This window comes from Oppia nitens, unplaced genomic scaffold (assembly GCF_028296485.1).
Source record: "Oppia nitens isolate AA-2021 unplaced genomic scaffold, nextdenovo-longstitch-racon4-pilon3 scaffold6_pilon_pilon_pilon, whole genome shotgun sequence".
In the NCBI taxonomy this organism is placed as follows: Eukaryota; Metazoa; Arthropoda; class Arachnida; order Sarcoptiformes; family Oppiidae; genus Oppia; species Oppia nitens.
The window spans coordinates 1854788-1875990 of record NW_026533250.1 but is presented as its reverse complement, the minus strand read 5'-3'; the positions used below and the strand labels follow the sequence as shown (position 1 = coordinate 1875990).

Here is a 21203-nt window from a genome sequence, read left to right as displayed (position 1 = left end):
AAATATATTTATGTTGTATATTAAATAAAATTCTTTATTTCAATATTAATAATAAATAAAATACATTAAATCTTTTTAAAAATAACAACTAAAATATTTACTAAATTTCTAACTAATTATAATAAAATATGTAAATATATCTATAATTGACTTTATCATATGTTTGATAAAAAAAATGAGTATTAATAAGTAAATTGTTATATCATTCATAAAATATACATTTTTTAAAAAAAAGATTCAATAATTTAAGTGTTTTTCGCTTTATTAAAGTGATGGGAATAATGAATGATTTCTAAAAATGCAATTAAAGGAACTGTATGTTAGCTGATTTAGTGTTAAGATTGTATATAAAATCAGAAGCCATAAAATTGAGACAATAGTTTTTGCGGTCATTGTTGTCCCAGAACTCTCTTCCGTCACCCGTTTGATATCTTATGGCAAAATAAAGTCGTGGATGGAAAAGATCGGGTGATGATTGTGTGAAATTGTTGGGCTTAGCGTATATGGCAAATGAAAATTTATCGGACTGACCGTCATGGGATCCCAACATGTAATTGGCCTCAACCTCGACATGTGTTTGCCAGTCGTTATACGTATATTTGACAAAAACTTTTTTAACGAACGTATGGTTGGCCACAGAGATTATACCATAAACTGTCGTTTCGGCCGTCGTTACCGAATGTAACACTACTGACTGTGACATCACTCTTGAGATGAAGTCGGGCCTCAGAGATGGGTTCGTATAGTTTGTCGGAACTAATGAGCATTTCTGGTGATTCTCATTATAAAATTGACTATAAATGTTGGGCGCAGCCATTGTACTGTGTCGGCGACGCACTTGTGGTGATATCACATAGTATTTAACTGACTCGAGTTGTCCACCAATCGAGTCAGCGAACCGTACATTCTTTTTCTCCGTCGGCGATGTTGGAGATGTGGGCGAAACCAACTCATCAGATATGACGGAATGGCTCTGTCGGAGGATTGATGTTCTTCTGATGCGATCATTGTTATTGAAACGCTTAACCAGATGTGGCTGTTGTTCAACCTTTTTATTGGATAGACTGGAGTTGGCCGCTGTGGCCGCCGCTAACCACGCAGTAGCTGACTCGTGCTCAGCTCCTGTAATGACAAATCAATTAATTTATATTATATTAATACAAAAATTAATTATATATGATATATATATATATAATAAAAGATTAGTACAGATATTTACTTTAGAAATTACTGATAATAAATTGAACCAAAATTTCAATTTTATTAAACACGAAAATTTAAAGTTTGACATAAAAATTTGAAAATTTAGTAAATAGTTTTTGAATGAAATTTGCTTTTTAAAAAAATTTGTTTGTATTCAAACACAAATCATTAAAAATTACCGCAAATGAGAAGCTGGTAATTGTAGGCCCGGTTATTGCATTTGCCGGTCAGGTAGTTGTCTGAGTTGATGTTGCGCTCAAAACTATGATTAAAATTGAAAACTTTTGGATATAAACTCATTACTGAATTTAATTGACGTTTTGTTTAGTGGTGTTATTGAGCGCTGTTGAGAGCCAACTGTCTGTTGTGGTATCAAAACGACACTTATATATAGACTTAAAGCGTTTATTAAGATATAATGATAAAGACTGACGAGTCGATCGCGAGTGTGAGCGGCGGGTAAAACCTGACCCCAATTCAGACACGACTCCACTGAGTGACAACTATTTATCTCTCAGCAAATAACATGAAAAATAATATTATATGATAACAATATTAGAAAAATTTTTCAAATTATATATATATTTATGTCTAACGCCTAATCCCTAAAAATAATTATCAAAAATTATACTTTATTTTACTTTACTCTTAAATATAGGGTTTTTGTTGTCGTGAGTCGTGACTAACGGATTCAATATTATAATTAATAATTTTATTATTTGCATTTAGTCTAATATATCTATAATGTGACTGATATGTGATTATAATATCTATTTATAATAGCCTTAATATTATATTAAACTCATATAAAGTAAAACTTTTAATTTGTGTAAATAAATAAACTGCTAATACTAACTTTCACAAATAAGTTTAATTAATAGTAATGCTATAAATTAGCCTTTAATAGCCATTATTGTATAATATTGTAAATTATGTAACAGAATAATACTTTATGACTAACATTATTTGAATATTTGTGATAATAATTTGAAATAAATTGGAATATTTTAATAGTTAGTTATATATAAAAAATACACATATATATAGTTTTTTTAAATAACAATATTTATTATATTTTAATTGTATTTGATTAATTATTACTAATATTTAGAATTAAATACAATACGTTTGATAAATAAATTTGTAAAAAATGTTAAATCAATACTAAAACACTATAAATTCCAATAAAAATTTTAAATCTTCATTGGATAACATTATGTTGTGTTAATTAACATTTAATTAATAAAATAAAATTGTTTCTATTTTCTTGTCATTTTATGGCACACAAATTCACAAATAACTGCCAGATAATCAAAATTTTTATTATTATAAGTATATTTATAGAGATTATCAGACATTTATAAATAAATCGCGGTTTGATAAATGCTCAACAATAAGATAAATGTATTAATAGCTTTGAATATAATAAATTTTTAATAATTAAATTTAATGTAAATTTATATAGGTATATTTTAATTTAATTGTATTTATATATTGGCAAAATTAATGCAATTATATTGCTTCAAAAAAAGAAGAATTTTCTTTATGATAAAATATAATCTAAACTATTTATATCTACAATAGCTATAGTGTTTGCGTACAGAATATTCTTGAAATACAATCACAAAATTATTTATTTATTATGTAAATATATTTATTAAATAAAATAAAATTAATAAAACCACAACTGATTTAGTTTTTAAAACAAATTATACACAATTAGAGAGCAAAAAATATAAATGATTTTTTAAAAATTAGTAATCACGTAATTAATACGTAATTAGTATTTCATTATAAAATTAAATATTTTAAACTTGCAATTACTTAATATCTTATAATAGGTATTATTAATTAATAATAAAAGTACAGTACAAGTATTTTTTCATTGATTGGAAAACATTACTTTGTACTCATTTCACAGTTATATACCCTCACAAATGTCAAAATTATTTTAATTATCATTAACTTAGTATTACAGTAAATATAGTATGAAAATATACATTCACAGTAAAACATAGCAAATCATTTGCTTTATTATTAGTATTAAAATCACTTTATTTGTTCCTATCGTTATAGTAGTCACACGTCTAAAGAAAATACTCAAAATATTAGTGATTTACTAATATATATTCAACTCAATATATAAATTAATTTCAAAAATTAAATCCCGTAAATAAATTAAATGCATAAAATAAGTTATTATCTCATATTTTTTTCAAAAAAAATGATTTTATATAAATTAATAAAAATATAATATTTAAGTATTAAAAATATGTGACAATTTATTATTTAAAAACATGTCACTTTGAGATTAAAACTTTTATAAAATGAGATTTGACTGAAAAAGCTATAATATATCATAAATTTATTTACAGGGATTTAATTTTTAAAAAAATAATCGTAAAGTTAAAATCTAACTTAAATGTGACTAAAAAATAATTATTATTGCAAAAACCGCTTTTTAGGGCCGATATATAAGTGAATAATTAAGACCCATATTATTATCCCAGTATTCATCAGTGTTGGCGTTATATTTAAGGGCAAACAATAATCTTTGTCCGGGCGATAGATAATAACCACCAGCGCTGACACTGAAAGTTACCGAAAATTTATCGCTAAAGCCATCGCATGAATTGGATATATAAGAGGCCAGAGCTTCGTTATGAGTGAGCCATTCATTTGTTGTATACCTTAATGTGACGGACTTCTCAAATGAGATGTTCAATACTCGTATAATACAAGTAATGCTAAGATTGCCGGCATTGTTAGATACCATACAGTTCTCGAGACAGACCTTATTGTTGCGAATTCTGTCTAAGAAGTTGAGGAGAGAAGACGGTTGTATGAACTCTAATATGAGGTTTGGCCGACTAACTGATGTCGCATTTGTATTGCTTGACTTCTGCATATACCAGGGAACAGCTTTCGTATCATTCACACCATTTGATGGGTTTAATCGAAAATCATTAGTCTTGAGAAGACCAAAGGCTGACTTCGGAACATTTGGCAGATCGTCTGATATGATATGTCTTACAGACTCCAGATTGAGACCCAAAGCGTCGGCAAATCTGACAATTTTCTTCTTGTGTGGAGTACTCGGAGGAGTCTTTCCGGTCTTAAGAGATGTACTCCTTATAAGTGGAGCCCGAATGACATCACAGAATTCTTCGTCTTCGTCAAAACTGCCATTGATGTGAATCATTGGTGATTCATACCGATTAAAATCAGTGAAACTTAATTTTGAAAATTTTTGATCCAATAGGGCTTGATTTATAACTGACTGACCCATTGAGTAATTGTCAGGTGATGCGACCGGTGATGACGACAATGTCGAGACCTCGCTGTAAATCTCACAATCATTGCTACCGTCGACCACATCTTTGGCTAAATTTATGTTTAACTGAAGTGATTTGCGATCTAACTTCGGATAATCATCACTATTGACTGGACTATTACTATTACCATTAGTAGTACTACCGTTGATGTCTTTTTCTTTACCATTAATGCCATTTACTTCAATCTTCTCGCGTATTAATTTCAAATTATTGATGATTTCTTGACTATCGTTTGAATGATTGCTATGATTGTCATTTACATTGTCAATGCTTTTATGTTTAATCTCATTGATATTATCGCCATTAATATCGTTATTGCTTTTATTAGTAGGAAATACAAGAGCACTGACCGCACATATACTTGACATCTCTATAAAAGTACTTCCAATCGGTTTATATCGGATTTTCAAATAATATTTAAATTTTTTTTTATTTAATATAACTTTTCAGTCAATTAGATGACAAACGTTGTAAAGACATGACAACAATTTCATCTTTGAATAATTTATTACTTTTGCATATATCAATTAAAATCTCTAATTATATAATTGTTTATAAATTTAACAAAATTATAGCAATAAATATTTTAATGTATAACAAAAGGGAATAACATTTATGAATCTATGAATAAATAAATGATTTATGAGTTGTACTTTATATTATTATTATTAATAATATTAATCAATATATAAACACAATTTGAAGATAAATTTTAATAAAACTTCAGTCATATAAAAATTAGATTTAATTATTAACTGTTTGGACACAATATGACCCAAAAAAAATATGTGACATTTAAAAACAATTTATGCGTTTCTATTAATATATCTATTTTATAACTAAAATACTATAATATATATATATATTTATTTTATATACACTATATTATTAAAAGTCAAGTCCTGACCCCAACTTCTCACTTGTTTTTTAAATAGTGGTTAACATTGACTGAAAATGTATGGCAATAACAGCACAGTCAGCACTGGTATGTGTCGTGTCTCACATTGAAAAACCATTCGGAATATATGTAGAACCGGAATGCTGTGCGCACTCACACTACATATGACTGTATGTCTATCCCTATGCTGTACTACCAGTGCTAGTGATAGCATGTATGGCAAGAATCTGATTACGAAATACTATTAATCAGTCGTACGAAGTATTGCTATATATATCTCACAACTGAGACCACACTCTATGATAACATAGACTCTATCCATAGTTTACTATAGCATCACTTTTTTGGCTCTCATTCAACATTTTATATATAATTTTTGCAGTCTCTAAGCATAACTTCACTTCAATAATATTGCTTGAAATTGTTAGCATTATATTTCATGAATTTAATTTTGAAAAATCAAGTTATTTATAAAATTGAAATCAATTGAAAAGTTTTTTAAGTACAACATTGCATTAGACAAACATAGAGCACAATGTAATAGAAAATAACATACAATTACTGCAATGTATGTAAAGTATTAATAGACCGACAAATATATAACTGTATTATTGTCGGCAAAAAAATGTTTAAATGATTGCATTGAATGCATTGTTTTGCGCACAATCTGTCTGTCATTTCAAGCATTGATGCAAAACATGTGTTTCATATGTGTTATGATTTTGTTGTTATCATTGATAGCATCTAACCGGTGATAATGTGATGATATTATGACTGTTTTGACCACTTTAGCCATTAATGATCACATAGTCTTCATTAATCTTAATTGATTGACTCATACAATGTGTGATTTATACGAAGACAAACAAATCGGTGATATCTCTTACCATTGTTTTACCAAATTAGGTATCCATTGATAATATCAATTGATTGGTACTTAAATTGCTGTAACAAAAGGATATCTAAAAAGATATTGATTTTTAGGAAAATCAGGAAAACCAAAGCCGAAGAGTGAATATACAGTATTGGCGACCATTGTTTGCAATGTTAAGAACCATACAAATGATTCAATTGATACCAAAGTTGTGGCCCTCACGACTGGCACCAAATGTTTTGCATCAAATGAGTCATCCAGTGATGACCTGATTGTCGACAATCACGCCGAGTCACTACTGAAAAGGGCATTCAAACGGTATTTGATTTGCCGGTTACAAAGTGGTCACAATTTAGACGATATTCAAACTATAACTTTGTTTGTGAGTCAACTTCCCTGTGGTTCACTTCAGCGATGGAAAGGAGATCCTGATTTGGAGGCGAACTCATCCAAAAGTAACAGACATTTGTCAGATGTTTGCCGAAAGCCTGGCAGAGGTGTGACCTGTTATAGAGCGACGTGTCTCAAGAAAATTGCAAAATGGATTCGCTTAGGACTTCAGGGGAAGGCATTGATTGCTTTGACTGGACGTCCTTTCTATATAAACAATATAGTGATTGGCAATTGTGGTCAATCCGGTGAATATGATCAACAAATGTTGACAAACATGTTATCAATGACCGATATTTGTACCGTTTATAATGGCTTTCAAATGAATTATTTACCGAAAATAAAGTTTTGTCACGATTTTAGATACGAGTGTTTCATCAAATCAGATGCAAAATACGCGACGTCTACATCACTAGTCATGTGGTTAACAGGTATTTAACTAATTATATATTCATAGTATAAATTAATTAATGTATTGTACTATTGATAAATACAGTATAATTACAGTAGATTTATAATTATATAATTTCACTATTTTATTAAAAATAAATTGACTACAAATGTCATTGAATTTTAATGAATCAGTAATTAAATTCATATATTTATTTTTAATATCTCGATAACTAGTTTCACAACACAATATACTGTAATACTATCATCTAATCTTGTAATAAATATTAAATTATTTTTGTTTTTATTTTTTCTAATTATATCTGCCTATTGTGCAATCAAATGATAAATTTTATTAAGACTTTATAATAACTTATAATAGAATATTTTATATAAAATTCAAATTTATCATTGAATTGAATCAATGATAAATTTTAATTTATAAACATTAGTATTTATTTTACAATTTTAATTATTTTATTTTTATTGATTATTGTGTGATAAATAAAGTATAATCGATAACTATAATGTTGTAAATATTAATTTTTGATAAGTGACACTATTATTATTATTACGTATTATTACTTTAGTAAAAGTTATTTACTAATACAATAGATTAAATTTTAAACTAAAAATAAATTGTTAATAGAAATTATAGATTTAAATAAGTTTGTGAAATTGAATAAAGTTTAAACACAATTTATTTTAAAATTTTGCTTTAATCTACTTTTAATAATTTATTATTATTATTAGTCAATGATAGTCATAATAATGAAATCAAATTTTATTTTATAGGTTTCAATCAAATGTCTGCGACCATTAAATTAGTGTATTTTAATGCAGTTAGACGTTTGCACATTTAATATAGTAGTATTGAATACTACAATATTAATAATATTATATTAAATAGCTATAGACCTCGAATTTTATAAATTAAATTTATTTATTGTTTATATATATATATCGATAGTAAATATATATTGACACATAGCAAAAATTCAAGTACATTAATTTTTAAAAATTATGTTTAGATAAATATTAGCATATTATACTAAATCTACCTCTAAATGTTATCTCTTTATTACACATATAGAGTAATTAATGTAATTTATAGTGATTATATTTTTATCATGTAATTTTTTTATTTAGTTTAATTGGAAATAAATCTGAAATTAAAATAATTTTTTATTCACCAAAGTTATCTCATTAAATATTTAATAATGTTATCTAAAGATTGTAGATTTAAAAAATTATTTATGATTAATATTGTCCAGACAAATTTAGTTGTCTTATATATTGTCTATTAGTATAATAATTTATAGGTTTAATTATATTATTTTATAGTAGTTTATACATTATGCTAATTCACATGAAATGTCGTTTTTGATACTATCTAAAAATATATTAAAGTAGTCAAATAATAGGATTGGTGTTAGTAAAATTTTGTATTTTTTAAAGTTTTAAATTAAATAAAAGCATTTATAAAATTTGCATTATAAAACTTTTAAAGTTTGTCATAAAAATATTTCTAATACTATAAAGTATTGCTAACAAAGAGACTTAAAAGAAACTGTATTTCAGGATTTAAATGGCATTTGAGAAACATTTTATTGAACTTAGGGTCAAATCAGTTGACATGAAAGGAATTTTCATTAAATTCACTTTATTTTACTTCAATTTTTATAACGACTTAATACTTATAGAGACAGCAAATAAAAATATGAATAAAACTTGTTTGACAAAGTGGTGTCATCTTACAAGTTATAACTAGAATATATTGTAAATTAATTGTTTGATTACCCCATCCATCCTATTTGGATCCCATTCCCCACACAATCACACTTTCTTTCGCAGCAATGGTTAACAGTTGACAAAACAGGTTATATTGAATAACAAATCTAAAATAAACTTAAATATCATGTGTTAAATGCATGCATTTCAATGTTTCTACTCTCACAATACTTAATGGTTATTATAGTTTGTTTTAATTCTAGTATTTACCACAACTAACCGGCATTTAATGAACATTATTGATAATTAATGTAAACTTAAAAATAATTACAATATTTATACTGTAGTAATAACAATTTTAGTTAAATGAAAATTTAATTATAAATTTCAAATATATAATATTAGCTAATCCAACATCAATGCAATGCATTTTTATTTGATGATACCTTAACATTAAACTATTCATATTTACATTTTATTTATATATATATTTATAGTTATTTATATCTTGTACTACTGTATATAATAACTAGTATTGACTTACGCAATGCATATACAGAACTAATTTTATTTAAGTATATTTATAGTGACTAGACTTGAAATATTATTTAAGTATTATATCATCTGAAGGCTTATTTAGTACACAATACGATAACATAAACATTACGATCAATGAATACAATGATATCAATAAATACAAAACAGAATTACATTAAATGTTATTTAGAATTCTGTGTTAAATTCTTATATAAGAATTATTTATAAATAACTATTAATTAAAAATTTTATTATTATTATACACTTTTATTTTTTCATATAAATAATCTTAATTTTAAGTTTGTTTAATAATTTGCACACTTAAATGACATATAATCTTAAAAGTAATGTATATGTATCTCAATATATTGTATATGTTTTGAATTAAGAAGTTTTTATCTCCCATATAATGGATAGTTTTGTTTTGATGATTACTATGAAAAAGGTATTGCAAAATGTTAAGAGCATTAATAAATTTAGTTTATATTATTCTAAATATTTACTTTTAAATCAAAAATTTTATTTTTATCTATAGTTCACTCAAAAGAGGAAATTAAATCTTAGTAAAAATTATAAATTTATACAAAAATTAATGTTTTTAATAATAGAGAGAACCTTCAATTGAAAAAAATTATCGTCTCTTTTGAAATATTATAAAAAAATAATGATTACATTTTCAATGTTTATACAATTTTTACAACATTTAGATATATATATATATATTTCATGAGTATTAAGACAATTGTCTGCAATCTCTGACCATAAGCTCATTGAGTGTATTTCACGTGAAGAGTACGTGATATTTATTATCGTCTCGTTGTCCCCTATTTATCAATCTATTAAATCTATCAAAACATTATATTATTATTTTTAGATTTATCATATTATTAAATACATTTAAAAGTTTTCATATAATTTTAATATCTCAAATTACAAATGTAGGTTTATTTACTTGTTTTTGATGATAATTTTTATAAATTATAAAAGTCAATTTTAAAATACAAAGGTTATTTAAAATAGTATATTACGTTAATTATTACAAAATATATCATTTAGACTACAGTTACTCGTGTTATTAACTTTGTTGATATTGTTGACAAATCATATGCTGTTTGTATTTTTAAGTTATTATTATTAAATTTTAACTTCAGATATGTATGAATCATATGATGAGATTTAATTAATTGATAGACAAAAATTTTAGTAAATAAATATTGTTTTTATAAAATATTGTTCAATAAAATTCTTAGTTTTGATTTGTTTTACTTTAAATATTAAAATTTGAGAAAATATTTGTTGATAATGGCTTCAAGTAGTTTCCCAAAATATTTGTCAATTTAATTTGATTATTCAAGTGCTCGATATTTGTGAGCATAATTTTACTGTATTTAATATAATGTTAAAGTAATGATATAAATATATATTATATACAGTATATATTTTGTATATAATTTAAGTATATATATATATATATGACTACAATTGTAAAGAGTTTGTAATATATGAGAAATGAGGAATCAATGATCAGTGATGACAAGGTCTGATGGAAATGTGTTTTCATGTTTCTCATTGACACATATGATAAGCCAATCAGACACTTAACCCTAAATATCTTGTAGTTGTCATCTCAAGGTCTGTAATGGTTTGTAAATCAAACCTCTCATAAAATTTAATTTTGTTTGTCTTATTAGTCTTTTTTATTTAATATCATTTCATTTTTATTATTATGTTATTCAATTTCTTATACATTTGTTATTCATATATTCAAATAAACAGTTTTGTTATTTTTGAAACTTTTTTATTACATCTATTGATAATTTTAAAAAAAATGTTTGTCTGTCTCATTTGACTACAAAATAATTAAAAAACTTACAATTATATGAACATTTATTATAAGATTATAATGGATGTGCAAACAAATAAAATATGAATGGGGGTTATTATGAGAGGTTTGCAATATAGATAAAGTGGGTGTAGATATTTATTAGGCATTTATGTGAGATTTAAATTTTAAAAATTTTAGTCGGCTTTTAATATATAGCTCTCTTGACGACTAAGTTTTTGTTATAAAACTATTTGATATTATAATATCTGAATATTTAAGAATTATAAAGTTTTAAATAAATTATGACAAAATCAATTTAAATATACAGTATTAGGTGTGTTATGTAATTTTTACTTTAAAATCTATGAATAAAACAATTATATTTAACACAAGTATAACACTAAGCATTATCAGAAAATAAATTTTGTTTATAAAAAATGATAAAAACATACGATATTTTAATTTATAATCAATTTCGATGCGAATGACCCTTAATTTGAATCATTGCGGTGTTATGTTTAAAATTAATTATTTAATTTAAAAATGTATTTATCATAAAAATAAATTAATTTAAAAGCACTCATGAAAGAGAATTACTCAAAATTATCAAAGATATCATTTATCATAAGAAAACATATTTGAAAAATCTATTTTTAAAAGATTGTAAAATATTTAAAAATGATATATTTAACTAGTTTTCTGATTAAATAACAATTTAGTATTTAAATTATAAAGTTAAACTATTTATTTAACTATTATTAGCATATTATAACAAATATTGTACTGTATTATTGTTATTTAAAACGTTTGTTTTGCAGTTTCCTAATTCTTATAAAAAAAATAAAAGATCACTAATTTGGATGACATTCAACTGTTTATTTAAATCTTTCAAGATTTCAATTTTATATTTGGTCTAAAATAAAACAATTTAAACTTTTTTTTAATTATATTAAATATTAGTTTTATATAATTAATAAACTTTGACATTTAAATCATTAGTTTTGTTATCTATAAAATCTAAATTATAAACGAGACAATAATTTTAATGTTTAGTTACAATATAGTAACCAATGCTATTGGTATACTATTAATACACTTTAATGTACTTTAAAACTTTATTTCATTAGTCATTTTTTTAATAGTTTCTGGTGTTTGAAATTATAATTAATTATATTAAATGTTAACTTTTCTATATATTACATAAATTTAAAGCATATCTTTATAAAGATTTTACTTTTGATTATATAATTACCTTTTTATATACTTGTATAACTTATAAACTAATTAGCATAGTTTTAAAATATTAATCATTAATTTAAATCATAATTTGTAAAAATTATATTAAACAGAACTTTTATGATATCTAAATTAAAATCAATATTACCATATAAGTTAACCAATTGCAAATGTAGATCAATTAATATATGACAAAATTGTAATTTTGAAATATTATTATAATTTAAATTTAATAAAAAACAAATATGTATAAATTAGGTGATGGACACAAAGTTACCGAAGTTTTAACGGAAGGCCACAAATTGGGAGTTATTGTTAAGAATAGGTCAAGAAATAAGCCATTAATATGTGATTCTTGTATTCATCGAGACATTGGACTCTTAAGTTGTGAACTAAATGACAAATTGACTGAAGAGTATAATAATCAATGGATTGAACTTAAAAAATGTAAGCTTTTTGGTGACTGGCCTTCTGTTCAATCATTAAATACCAGTTCAAGTAATGACATACACGTGATTTACACATAGACTACAAAACAAACCTGAATTTTAAAGCATAATCAATATACAAATTATTTTATTTAAAAAAAAATAAAACATTTATAATAATTTTTAAAAAAGATACACTGTATCTTTGTTTGAAAATTGCTATTAAATTTAATAAAAAATAAAACTTAGGTAATGGTATAACTGGTGTCCTCTTTCAACTACAATATAATTTAAGTATTCCTTTAGTAAACTAAATACCGGTAATTAAATAAAATTCTTAAAATTACGGAAACATATATATATATATATATATATTACTATTTAATTGAAATATGATTTTTGAAAATATCACAAATAAAACATTTGTTGGACATATTCAACAATAGTGGACACTTCAGCCATAGCACCCATACCGATGTCACCGCAGGCCAGTCTCTTAGAGATGGGTCCGACCTGTTTGTAACCAAAAGACAGCAATGTTTTCAATGATGAATCAGTGGTGGGATGTGTCCACATATGGACATTCATTGCGGGACAAAATATTAAAGGTTTGTTCAAATCCCAGGCCCTAACTATTGAAGTCAAAAGATTATCACAAATACCGACTGATATTTTGGCCAAAGTGTTGGCATCGATGGGAGCTATGAGTCCAATAGTGGCCCACTTTCGCAGTTCAATGTGAAGCACTTCATCACCCATTTGTGTCCATTGTGTCCACTCATCACTATCTTTATACACTTTATAGTGACCACTAATTTCAGTAAAATTATAGAAATGAATGGCGTGTTCAGTGGTCACCAATCGGACCTCTATTTGCCGATCTTTATACAAATCTGATAACCGATTCAATTGATCCAATAGAATGGGTGTCTTAATGGCAGCAACTGATCCACAGACCATCACAAGAATGTTAATTTGATCCGACATTTAGTGTCAATTTAAATGTCATTATCTGTAAATCAATTGATAATTAATTTATTAATCAAATCAAATGCTATATAATGTATGACTTAATGGTTTGAAATTAATATCAAAACAATTGATGCAAACTATGGTCTCATTTATGACTAATTGATATTAAAATACAATTTAATAGTGAATTCAAATGCAATGAAAATAACATAAAAATGTAATTATTTTCTAATATTATTGACGACAAAGTCATTCATATAATACGTAAGACTTATTTGATTCATAAATAACGAAATAACTGATTATTTCTTCCTTTTCCTGAATCCTATCAATCCTTAGACACAAAACGTGTGACTCTTGAGTACATTTGTGGTGAATCTTTGATCTAAATTATTATTAATTAATTGATTGATTGATTGGTCGGGCACTATATAAGCTCATCCACACCACAAAATGCCACCAAAGTTTGATCCGTCAGAAATTAAAATCGGTATTAATATTTGACCGCAAATTAGTGGACAACTAATATAATGCAAACCTTTAATCGCAGTCTACTTGAGAGCCGTCGGCGGCGAAGTGGGCGCCACTTCATCATTGGCTCCAAAGATCGGTCCCTTAGGTTTGTCACCCAAAAAGGTCGGCGATGACATCGCTAAGGCCACCGCCGACTGGAAGGGTCTCAAAATTACGGTAAAGTTAACAATTCAGAACAGACAGGCGGCCATCTCTGTCGTACCGTCGGCCGCATCGCTACTCATTAAGGCTCTTAAAGAGCCGCCGAGAGATCGAAAGAAAGTAAAGCACGTGAAGCACAACGGAAACTTGACTTTCGATGAAATCCTCGGTATTGCCCGTCAAATGAGGCCAAGAAGTATGGCCAGAAAACTTGAGGGTTAGTGTTTGACATCTGGTATTGATTTTTAAGTATTTACTAATTGTTTAATTTTAGGCACTGTTAAGGAGATCTTAGGCACAGCTTCGAGTGTCGGATGTACTATTGATGGATCACATCCTCGAGATATCATCGAAAAAATTAAGAATAAAGAGATCGACGTTCCCGACGAATGATGTGACCATTGATTGACTTAATAATAAAATTGAATAAAATTAATGTTTTGAACTAATAATGACTTGAATTTATTAATCAATTCTTACCGTAATTTAATACTTTTGCTATCATTTGATGCACTCATGAGTTGTAATAAACTCGACGTTATTACTGACGAACACTTCTCCAGAAATTAGGTGTAATCTCTGTTGCAATTTGTGATGATTTGAAGTACAAGTTGTGGTGACTGACCATCAATTGGTACGATAGGTAGTGACCAGTCATATCTCGTATGTCTATATCTGGCCAATGATTGGACACTATTTACTCATTGATTGTCACAAACGATAACAACCAGTGATTGACTGTTATTAGTGTCAAAGCATTCGTACAGTTATTGACTGAAATTTGTAGACAATCTAAGTGTGAATGTAATAGAAATCATCAATAAATGAAATTATGTCAAAACGTGTTGTCGACAGACAGTCTTTAGCCGCAGACTTAATGACCAATAAATTGCCGAAAATGGAGCCCTTGGATGAAGACATGTTGGACGAGGAACTGCTTAATGATGATGAAGATGATGACGACGATGACGAAGACGATGAAGACACTGAGGGCGTCATTACCATTGAGGGCATCGAACTGGAGGCCAGTTGTGAACGCGTTAAGGATTGTCTCAAACAAAACAAGATTGAAGTCGAAGACATCGATGGCTATGACTTCTATTTACAAGACATGCGCCTTGAAAATGACAAATCCATTATATCTCAGTGTAATTTAGTCGAAGGCGCTAAACAACAGACCCGACTCATTAACATTAAGCTGGCCTTTGATCCCGACTATAAACGGGTCAACATTTTGGACATTCTTAAGCCACCCGATACTTCCAAATCAGTGACCAATTCCAGCAGTCATTCAAACAATAGTGGAAACAATGGATTCAATTTGTCTAATAATAGTAATCTAAACTCAACACAAAGTCAGTCATCACAACAAAACAAGCAATTTCTTCAACCGAAGCGACTCATTGGTGGCATTAAAAACAATCACAACAATGAGGGACAAGGAATCCCATCGCCTGGTAATCGGTCCGGAAATAATGGACAAATTCAGTTGTGGCAGTTTTTACTGGAACTGTTAACAGACGCCGATCACAGAGATTGTATTCAATGGATTGGAAGTGAAGGTTTGCAAAACAGCTAAAGTAAATCATTATAATATCAAATTAATGGGTTTTTTCAATTTCAGGTGAATTCAAACTGAATAATCCTGAAGTAGTGGCACAGCTATGGGGTCTCCGCAAGAATAAACCGACGATGAACTATGAGAAGTTGTCGCGTGCGCTCAGGTATTATTACGACGGAGATATGATAGCCAAAGTCCACGGAAAAAGGTTTGTCTATAAGTTTGTCTGTGACCTCAAGTCACTCATCGGATACGATGCACAAGAACTCGATCGACTCGTATGTCAAACACAAAACAAGAGGATGTCTAGTGTTTAGATTTCTATAAAATTATTGATTTTTTATACCGTTTTGTAAATTTTTGGAAATTATTATTATTATTATTATTATTATTAATTTATTATTATTAGTATATACTTTAAATATTACTACATATAATTACATTGATTTATAATTTAATTTAAATATAACATAATGTATTGTACATTGTTTTTGTAACTTATATTTGGTAAAGAAATGACAAATATGTAAATCAAGCATTTAATCACTCCCTCCGCTAACATATAGCACAACCATTGTATCGATCGTTTCATACCATTTGAGTCTCAATTATGTGTTGGATTTGGTTATCCTTTTGAGACATTTATTATCAGTTTATATATAATAAATGTTTTGCTTATAGTTATTGTTATCCATATGTTATTTATAGTAACATTAAAATTATCTTTTACAACATAATATATTATATATTTGTGGTTTTAAATTTATTTTCATCTATTATAAGAAAATAATAGTAAAACATTTCAAATAAAAAGATTATATAGTATTCGGCGGCTATTTTAAGTAAAAATTGGTTTAATTCAGTGATAATCTGAAAATGTCTAAATAATGTTTTATATTAATTAATATTTTGCTCATAAAGTCTATAAATATATATACAGTACAGTATATATATATATATATATATATATATATATATATGTTTTTCAGAGAAGCAATAATAAGTCAAATGAAAAATGAAAATTTACTCAATAATAAAATAAATTAAATAATTTAAAAAAAACTTAAATTGATTCATAAAACTATGGCGATTGATAATAATGATCCACAGGTTTTGCTTGAAAAGAGTAATAGTTTTGAGGAGAATAGTGGTGAAGACGAAGAGGAAGAGTATATCGGTAGAGATGAACATCAGAAGCCATTGATTGAGAGTGAATCAGTTGCCATCGATGGTCTCAATGCTCTATCAATTGGCAAAATCAAGATTTTTAAACCTCGACGACGCAAACGATTTTTACTCAAAAGATATTGTAAATTCTGTTCAACTATTTTAGTAATAATTGTTGTTTTGCTTTATTTATATCGATTGAGAGCTTCGTTATACTCGACATACGAATCAATAATATTAAGTAAATCCAGTTGTGATCGATTGGCCACAACTCTGGTCTGGAATAAGACGTTTCCAATGCTTACTATTGAATCTGCTCTAAGACTTGTTGATATCAATAATGACACCATTCTTGATATTATTGTCCCATTTGGAACCGGTATGTGATTTATATAAATATATACTAAATTTCTTTAATTGATAATTATTAGGTTTAAAAATATAAATATAATAAATGTTTATAATTTATTGATAATTATAGAGTTGTAATTAACTTTTGTTTTTTATGATTTGTCGCAATATTTATCTCAAGAATTTGCTGACAATTAAGAATATTCTAATTATTACTAAGCAATCAAATGTACGGAATATTATATAAACAATATTTTCACAAATATTAATAGAAATTAAACACAAAAAAAATTGAATAATTAATGACAACTCTATTTTGATGAGTTGACTGATTATAAAATAAATAAATTACTTGAGATAACAGCTTTTTAGCACAATTTTTGACAGTTATTTGCCTAATAATTGCAATGAAAATATTTGTTTTAAACCCATTAGGTTTAGACGCTTCATCTTATAATTATATTTCATGTCAAATATACTTCAATCAAACAAAATCTTCTACATCTGGATGTGGTGGAGGTGTTATGGCCATCGATGGACGAAATGGTGAATCTTTATGGACACGCTATATACCACATGAACTATTTGCCAGTAATTGTAATGAAGATATCAATGGCGATACAGTTAAGGATTGTATTCTTGGCGGACGAATGGCTGTTAGTTTAAGGAAATTGTAATTAAAATGATATTTCTATAAAAATGATATATTTATTTTAGACATTATATGCAATCAATGGTGCGACTGGTGATGTCATTTGGTCTATAAATGCTAATATAGGCGAACCTATTGTCGAAACATCAAACTTTTATACTCCTCTGTATGTTCCTCGAGATGTAGATGCAGACGGAGTACCAGATATTGTTGGTAAGCACTTTAAAAGAAGTGATTTTTATTTGAAAATAAATAATAATTTCAAAAATATTGTCAATAATAGTCATCCATGGAGGGGATCCACTGAGAAAACCTACCGAAAGAACACGAATTCCCGGCCGATTGCTTGTCATGTCTGCCAAAACTGGTTTGATATTCAAATAAATTTTTAATTATAGGAATTGAAAATAAAAAAATTCAATTGATTTTAATATTATAGGCGCTATATTGTCGTGGAGTTTAGTTCCCGATCGTTCAGAAAGTTATTATTCCCCTCAACTACTAGTCCATCCCGATAATACTCTATTAATATTATATGGAACGGGAGGTGAGACACACGCCGGCTCTTTTTATGCCATTTCATTTGAAGATCTACTGAACAAACGTATGGAGAATTCACGAGTTATATTCAGAGACTGTTGTAAAGGAGTTATGGTTCCGCCGGCGCTCATTGATATCAATAATGATGATGTCTTAGACATTGTTATGACTTTGTTTAACTCGACTGTCATTGCTTTTGATGGACTAGAGTTTAAGGAGTTGTGGAGAACAGTCTTTATCGGATCTGAAACATACAGTACACCAGCTGTCGGTTACTTCAACAATGACACAACACCTGACTTTGCAGTCATTTATCAATTTGGACCGGGATTTCCTGTCTATTACTCGGCTCAGGTATGTAATAATATACAGTATATTAATACTAAAATTATATAATATTTAGTTTACAATATTGGATGGAAGAAATGGTAAGCAATTGTTGAAACAACCAATAGATATGCTAATTGGGACGCAATCGTCACCAATCACTGTATCGACAAAAAGTACTAACGATTTCTTCATGTTTTGGTATTCTTCCTGTGAATTAAACCAAAACACTACTCAAAATTCAAGCGCTCAGGCATTTAAAATAGCTCCCGGTGTGTGTCCATTATATTTATTATACATATATATATATATACGGGTATTATAACATATTTATGAATGTTATGTTTGTATTAAAAGGCACAACAATTCACGACAATTCAAGGGCTGACTTTTGTAAATTGCGATTCAATGCAACACTTTTCACACAATTGAAAGCTTTAAGTCCAACTAATACATCCATTATCTATGACTCTAGAGATTATCCAATAATAAATGCCGTCAATTATTCAGCCATCGGATATAATTGGCTTCAAAACAATATGTTTTTGTCAAACGATTTTTATGATCAGACAAAACCAGTTCAAGACAATTATAATTATCAACAGCAGCCCTACCAGCCCTACCAACCCTATCAACCCTATCAAGAATATCAACCATACAAACGTCAGTCTTATTCAGACAGAATATCTGACCAAAATTACGACACCCGACCTAATAATTTTGACAATATTTTTAAAACAAGACGAAGATTTAAAAGACATGTTGGCGTTCACGACGGCGAAGGCATTCAACGGGTGATTTCAACAGGTTTTCTATATTTTTTAATAATATTTATATTTATCTGATATACAGTTTATATGACAATCTTTATATGAATTATATTACTTTAGGTACATTAGCCCCTCCTTTAAGCGGAGATACAAAAACAATAGATTATATATTTGCTACCTTTTGGTTTCCACCGGCAAAAAATGTACGGTTAATGTCAGAAAAAGTCGAAGAATGTGTCGCCAAATATATGGATCCAAGAGAAGAGAGTAGACAAAGACTGGAATCAAGTGATTCATATTTTAAGCGAATGGGTTACGATCACGACGCCTATCAACAAACTGTTAAAGATATGTGCGCTCATATGGATGACCATCAAACACAACCTTTACCACAATCCAGTAACCTATTGGCTAATGAGTTGGTTAAAGATATGGGAGAATTGACATTATTTCGAGTTAATCTTAAATGTATATCCGATCAAAAAGACAACAAATTAGGCGCTATTAAAGAGTTTACTAATCAATGGTGGCCATCATATATGGGTAAAGATGGTGATTGTGTGGTCAATGTTAATGATGTGAGCGTCGACTTTAAGAAACAATAAAATAATTATCAAAAACAAAACTAAATGCAAATTAACAATTGTATTGATAAACAGATTAATGTTTATATTTTGTGGTATCTATCAATGCAAAACAATTTTTAAAAATTTTATGATAAATGTTTGGTATTTTATAAAATGCAATTCTGTATCTATTTTACTTCCAAAATCATTGTTATTGTTTTTATGGACCAATTTGTGAATTAAATATCGATTATTATTTGGTGTATATATTTAATGAGTACCTAAATTATTTAATTTTTTTAATTACCAGAATATTAATATTTCTAATATACTGTAGTATACATTTTTATAATTTGTTATTTTTAACACAATTTTTTAAAGTCATTTAAAGTCTTTATATTATTTTATTATGTAAATTATCGATTTAATTATATTTAAATTTTAAAAATATTATTCATCAGAATTTATTATAAATTTGGTTAAGAACTGTTAAATAGTTTGTATTTCAATATTATATAAAATTTTAGTTGAATTGATTAAAAATCTAGTGGCAAACAAAAGAGTCATTTATAGGATCGATAAAATAAGTTAGTTGTTCATCAAAAAAGTCAAACTCAAGCCTTCAATTTACTTTAAAGACATATCATTTGTTACAAATAATGCTTTCATTTGATGTCATACTCTCCTCTTTCTCTATGTCTTTCAATCAGTCGGAATGAACTGATGCCAAACCAATGATTTTCTCTAAAAAACAAAACAGTCATCTAAACTGATC

The 21203-nt window shown here is 27.2% G+C and overlaps 7 protein-coding genes across 7 annotated transcripts; 4 read left to right on the top strand and 3 right to left on the bottom strand.

Annotated features, from left to right (window-relative positions):
- Positions 1 to 183: 183 nt before the first annotated feature.
- Positions 184 to 1731, bottom strand: LOC128962223 (glycogen-binding subunit 76A-like). Its single transcript, XM_054308583.1, has 2 exons — positions 1383 to 1731; positions 184 to 1122 (listed from the first exon to the last, which is right to left on the bottom strand). The coding sequence occupies exons 1-2, from the start codon at positions 1501 to 1503 to the stop codon at positions 305 to 307; spliced, it is 939 nt and encodes a 312-aa protein (XP_054164558.1). The 5' UTR covers positions 1504 to 1731; the 3' UTR covers positions 184 to 304.
- A 1838-nt stretch (positions 1732 to 3569) lies between these two features.
- LOC128962210 (uncharacterized) lies at positions 3570 to 5126 on the bottom strand. The gene has a single exon (XM_054308565.1). The coding sequence runs from the start codon at positions 4904 to 4906 to the stop codon at positions 3665 to 3667; it is 1242 nt and encodes a 413-aa protein (XP_054164540.1). The 5' UTR covers positions 4907 to 5126; the 3' UTR covers positions 3570 to 3664.
- A 947-nt stretch (positions 5127 to 6073) lies between these two features.
- Positions 6074 to 12984, top strand: LOC128962278 (tRNA-specific adenosine deaminase 1-like). Its single transcript, XM_054308643.1, has 3 exons — positions 6074 to 6342; positions 6421 to 7131; positions 12678 to 12984. Exons 1-3 carry the CDS (start codon positions 6279 to 6281, stop codon positions 12944 to 12946), a joined length of 1044 nt encoding a protein of 347 aa, XP_054164618.1. The 5' UTR covers positions 6074 to 6278; the 3' UTR covers positions 12947 to 12984.
- A 224-nt stretch (positions 12985 to 13208) lies between these two features.
- Positions 13209 to 13998, bottom strand: LOC128962299 (phosphopantothenoylcysteine decarboxylase-like). Its single transcript, XM_054308671.1, has 2 exons — positions 13918 to 13998; positions 13209 to 13859 (listed from the first exon to the last, which is right to left on the bottom strand). Exon 2 carries the CDS (start codon positions 13832 to 13834, stop codon positions 13256 to 13258), a length of 579 nt encoding a protein of 192 aa, XP_054164646.1. The 5' UTR covers positions 13835 to 13859; positions 13918 to 13998; the 3' UTR covers positions 13209 to 13255.
- Positions 13999 to 14112: 114 nt separating this feature from the next.
- LOC128962934 (60S ribosomal protein L12-like) lies at positions 14113 to 14940 on the top strand. The gene is made up of 3 exons (XM_054309364.1): positions 14113 to 14309; positions 14370 to 14711; positions 14769 to 14940. The coding sequence occupies exons 1-3, from the start codon at positions 14273 to 14275 to the stop codon at positions 14885 to 14887; spliced, it is 498 nt and encodes a 165-aa protein (XP_054165339.1). The 5' UTR covers positions 14113 to 14272; the 3' UTR covers positions 14888 to 14940.
- A 61-nt stretch (positions 14941 to 15001) lies between these two features.
- LOC128962226 (protein dopey homolog PFC0245c-like) lies at positions 15002 to 16444 on the top strand. Its single transcript, XM_054308586.1, has 2 exons — positions 15002 to 16056; positions 16119 to 16444. The coding sequence occupies exons 1-2, from the start codon at positions 15327 to 15329 to the stop codon at positions 16370 to 16372; spliced, it is 984 nt and encodes a 327-aa protein (XP_054164561.1). The 5' UTR covers positions 15002 to 15326; the 3' UTR covers positions 16373 to 16444.
- A 694-nt stretch (positions 16445 to 17138) lies between these two features.
- On the top strand, positions 17139 to 20502 carry LOC128962211 (uncharacterized). Its single transcript, XM_054308566.1, has 8 exons — positions 17139 to 17601; positions 18009 to 18229; positions 18291 to 18438; positions 18509 to 18592; positions 18665 to 19119; positions 19169 to 19364; positions 19450 to 19899; positions 19983 to 20502. The coding sequence occupies exons 1-8, from the start codon at positions 17139 to 17141 to the stop codon at positions 20465 to 20467; spliced, it is 2502 nt and encodes an 833-aa protein (XP_054164541.1). The 3' UTR covers positions 20468 to 20502.
- The last annotated feature ends 701 nt before the right edge of the window (positions 20503 to 21203 follow it).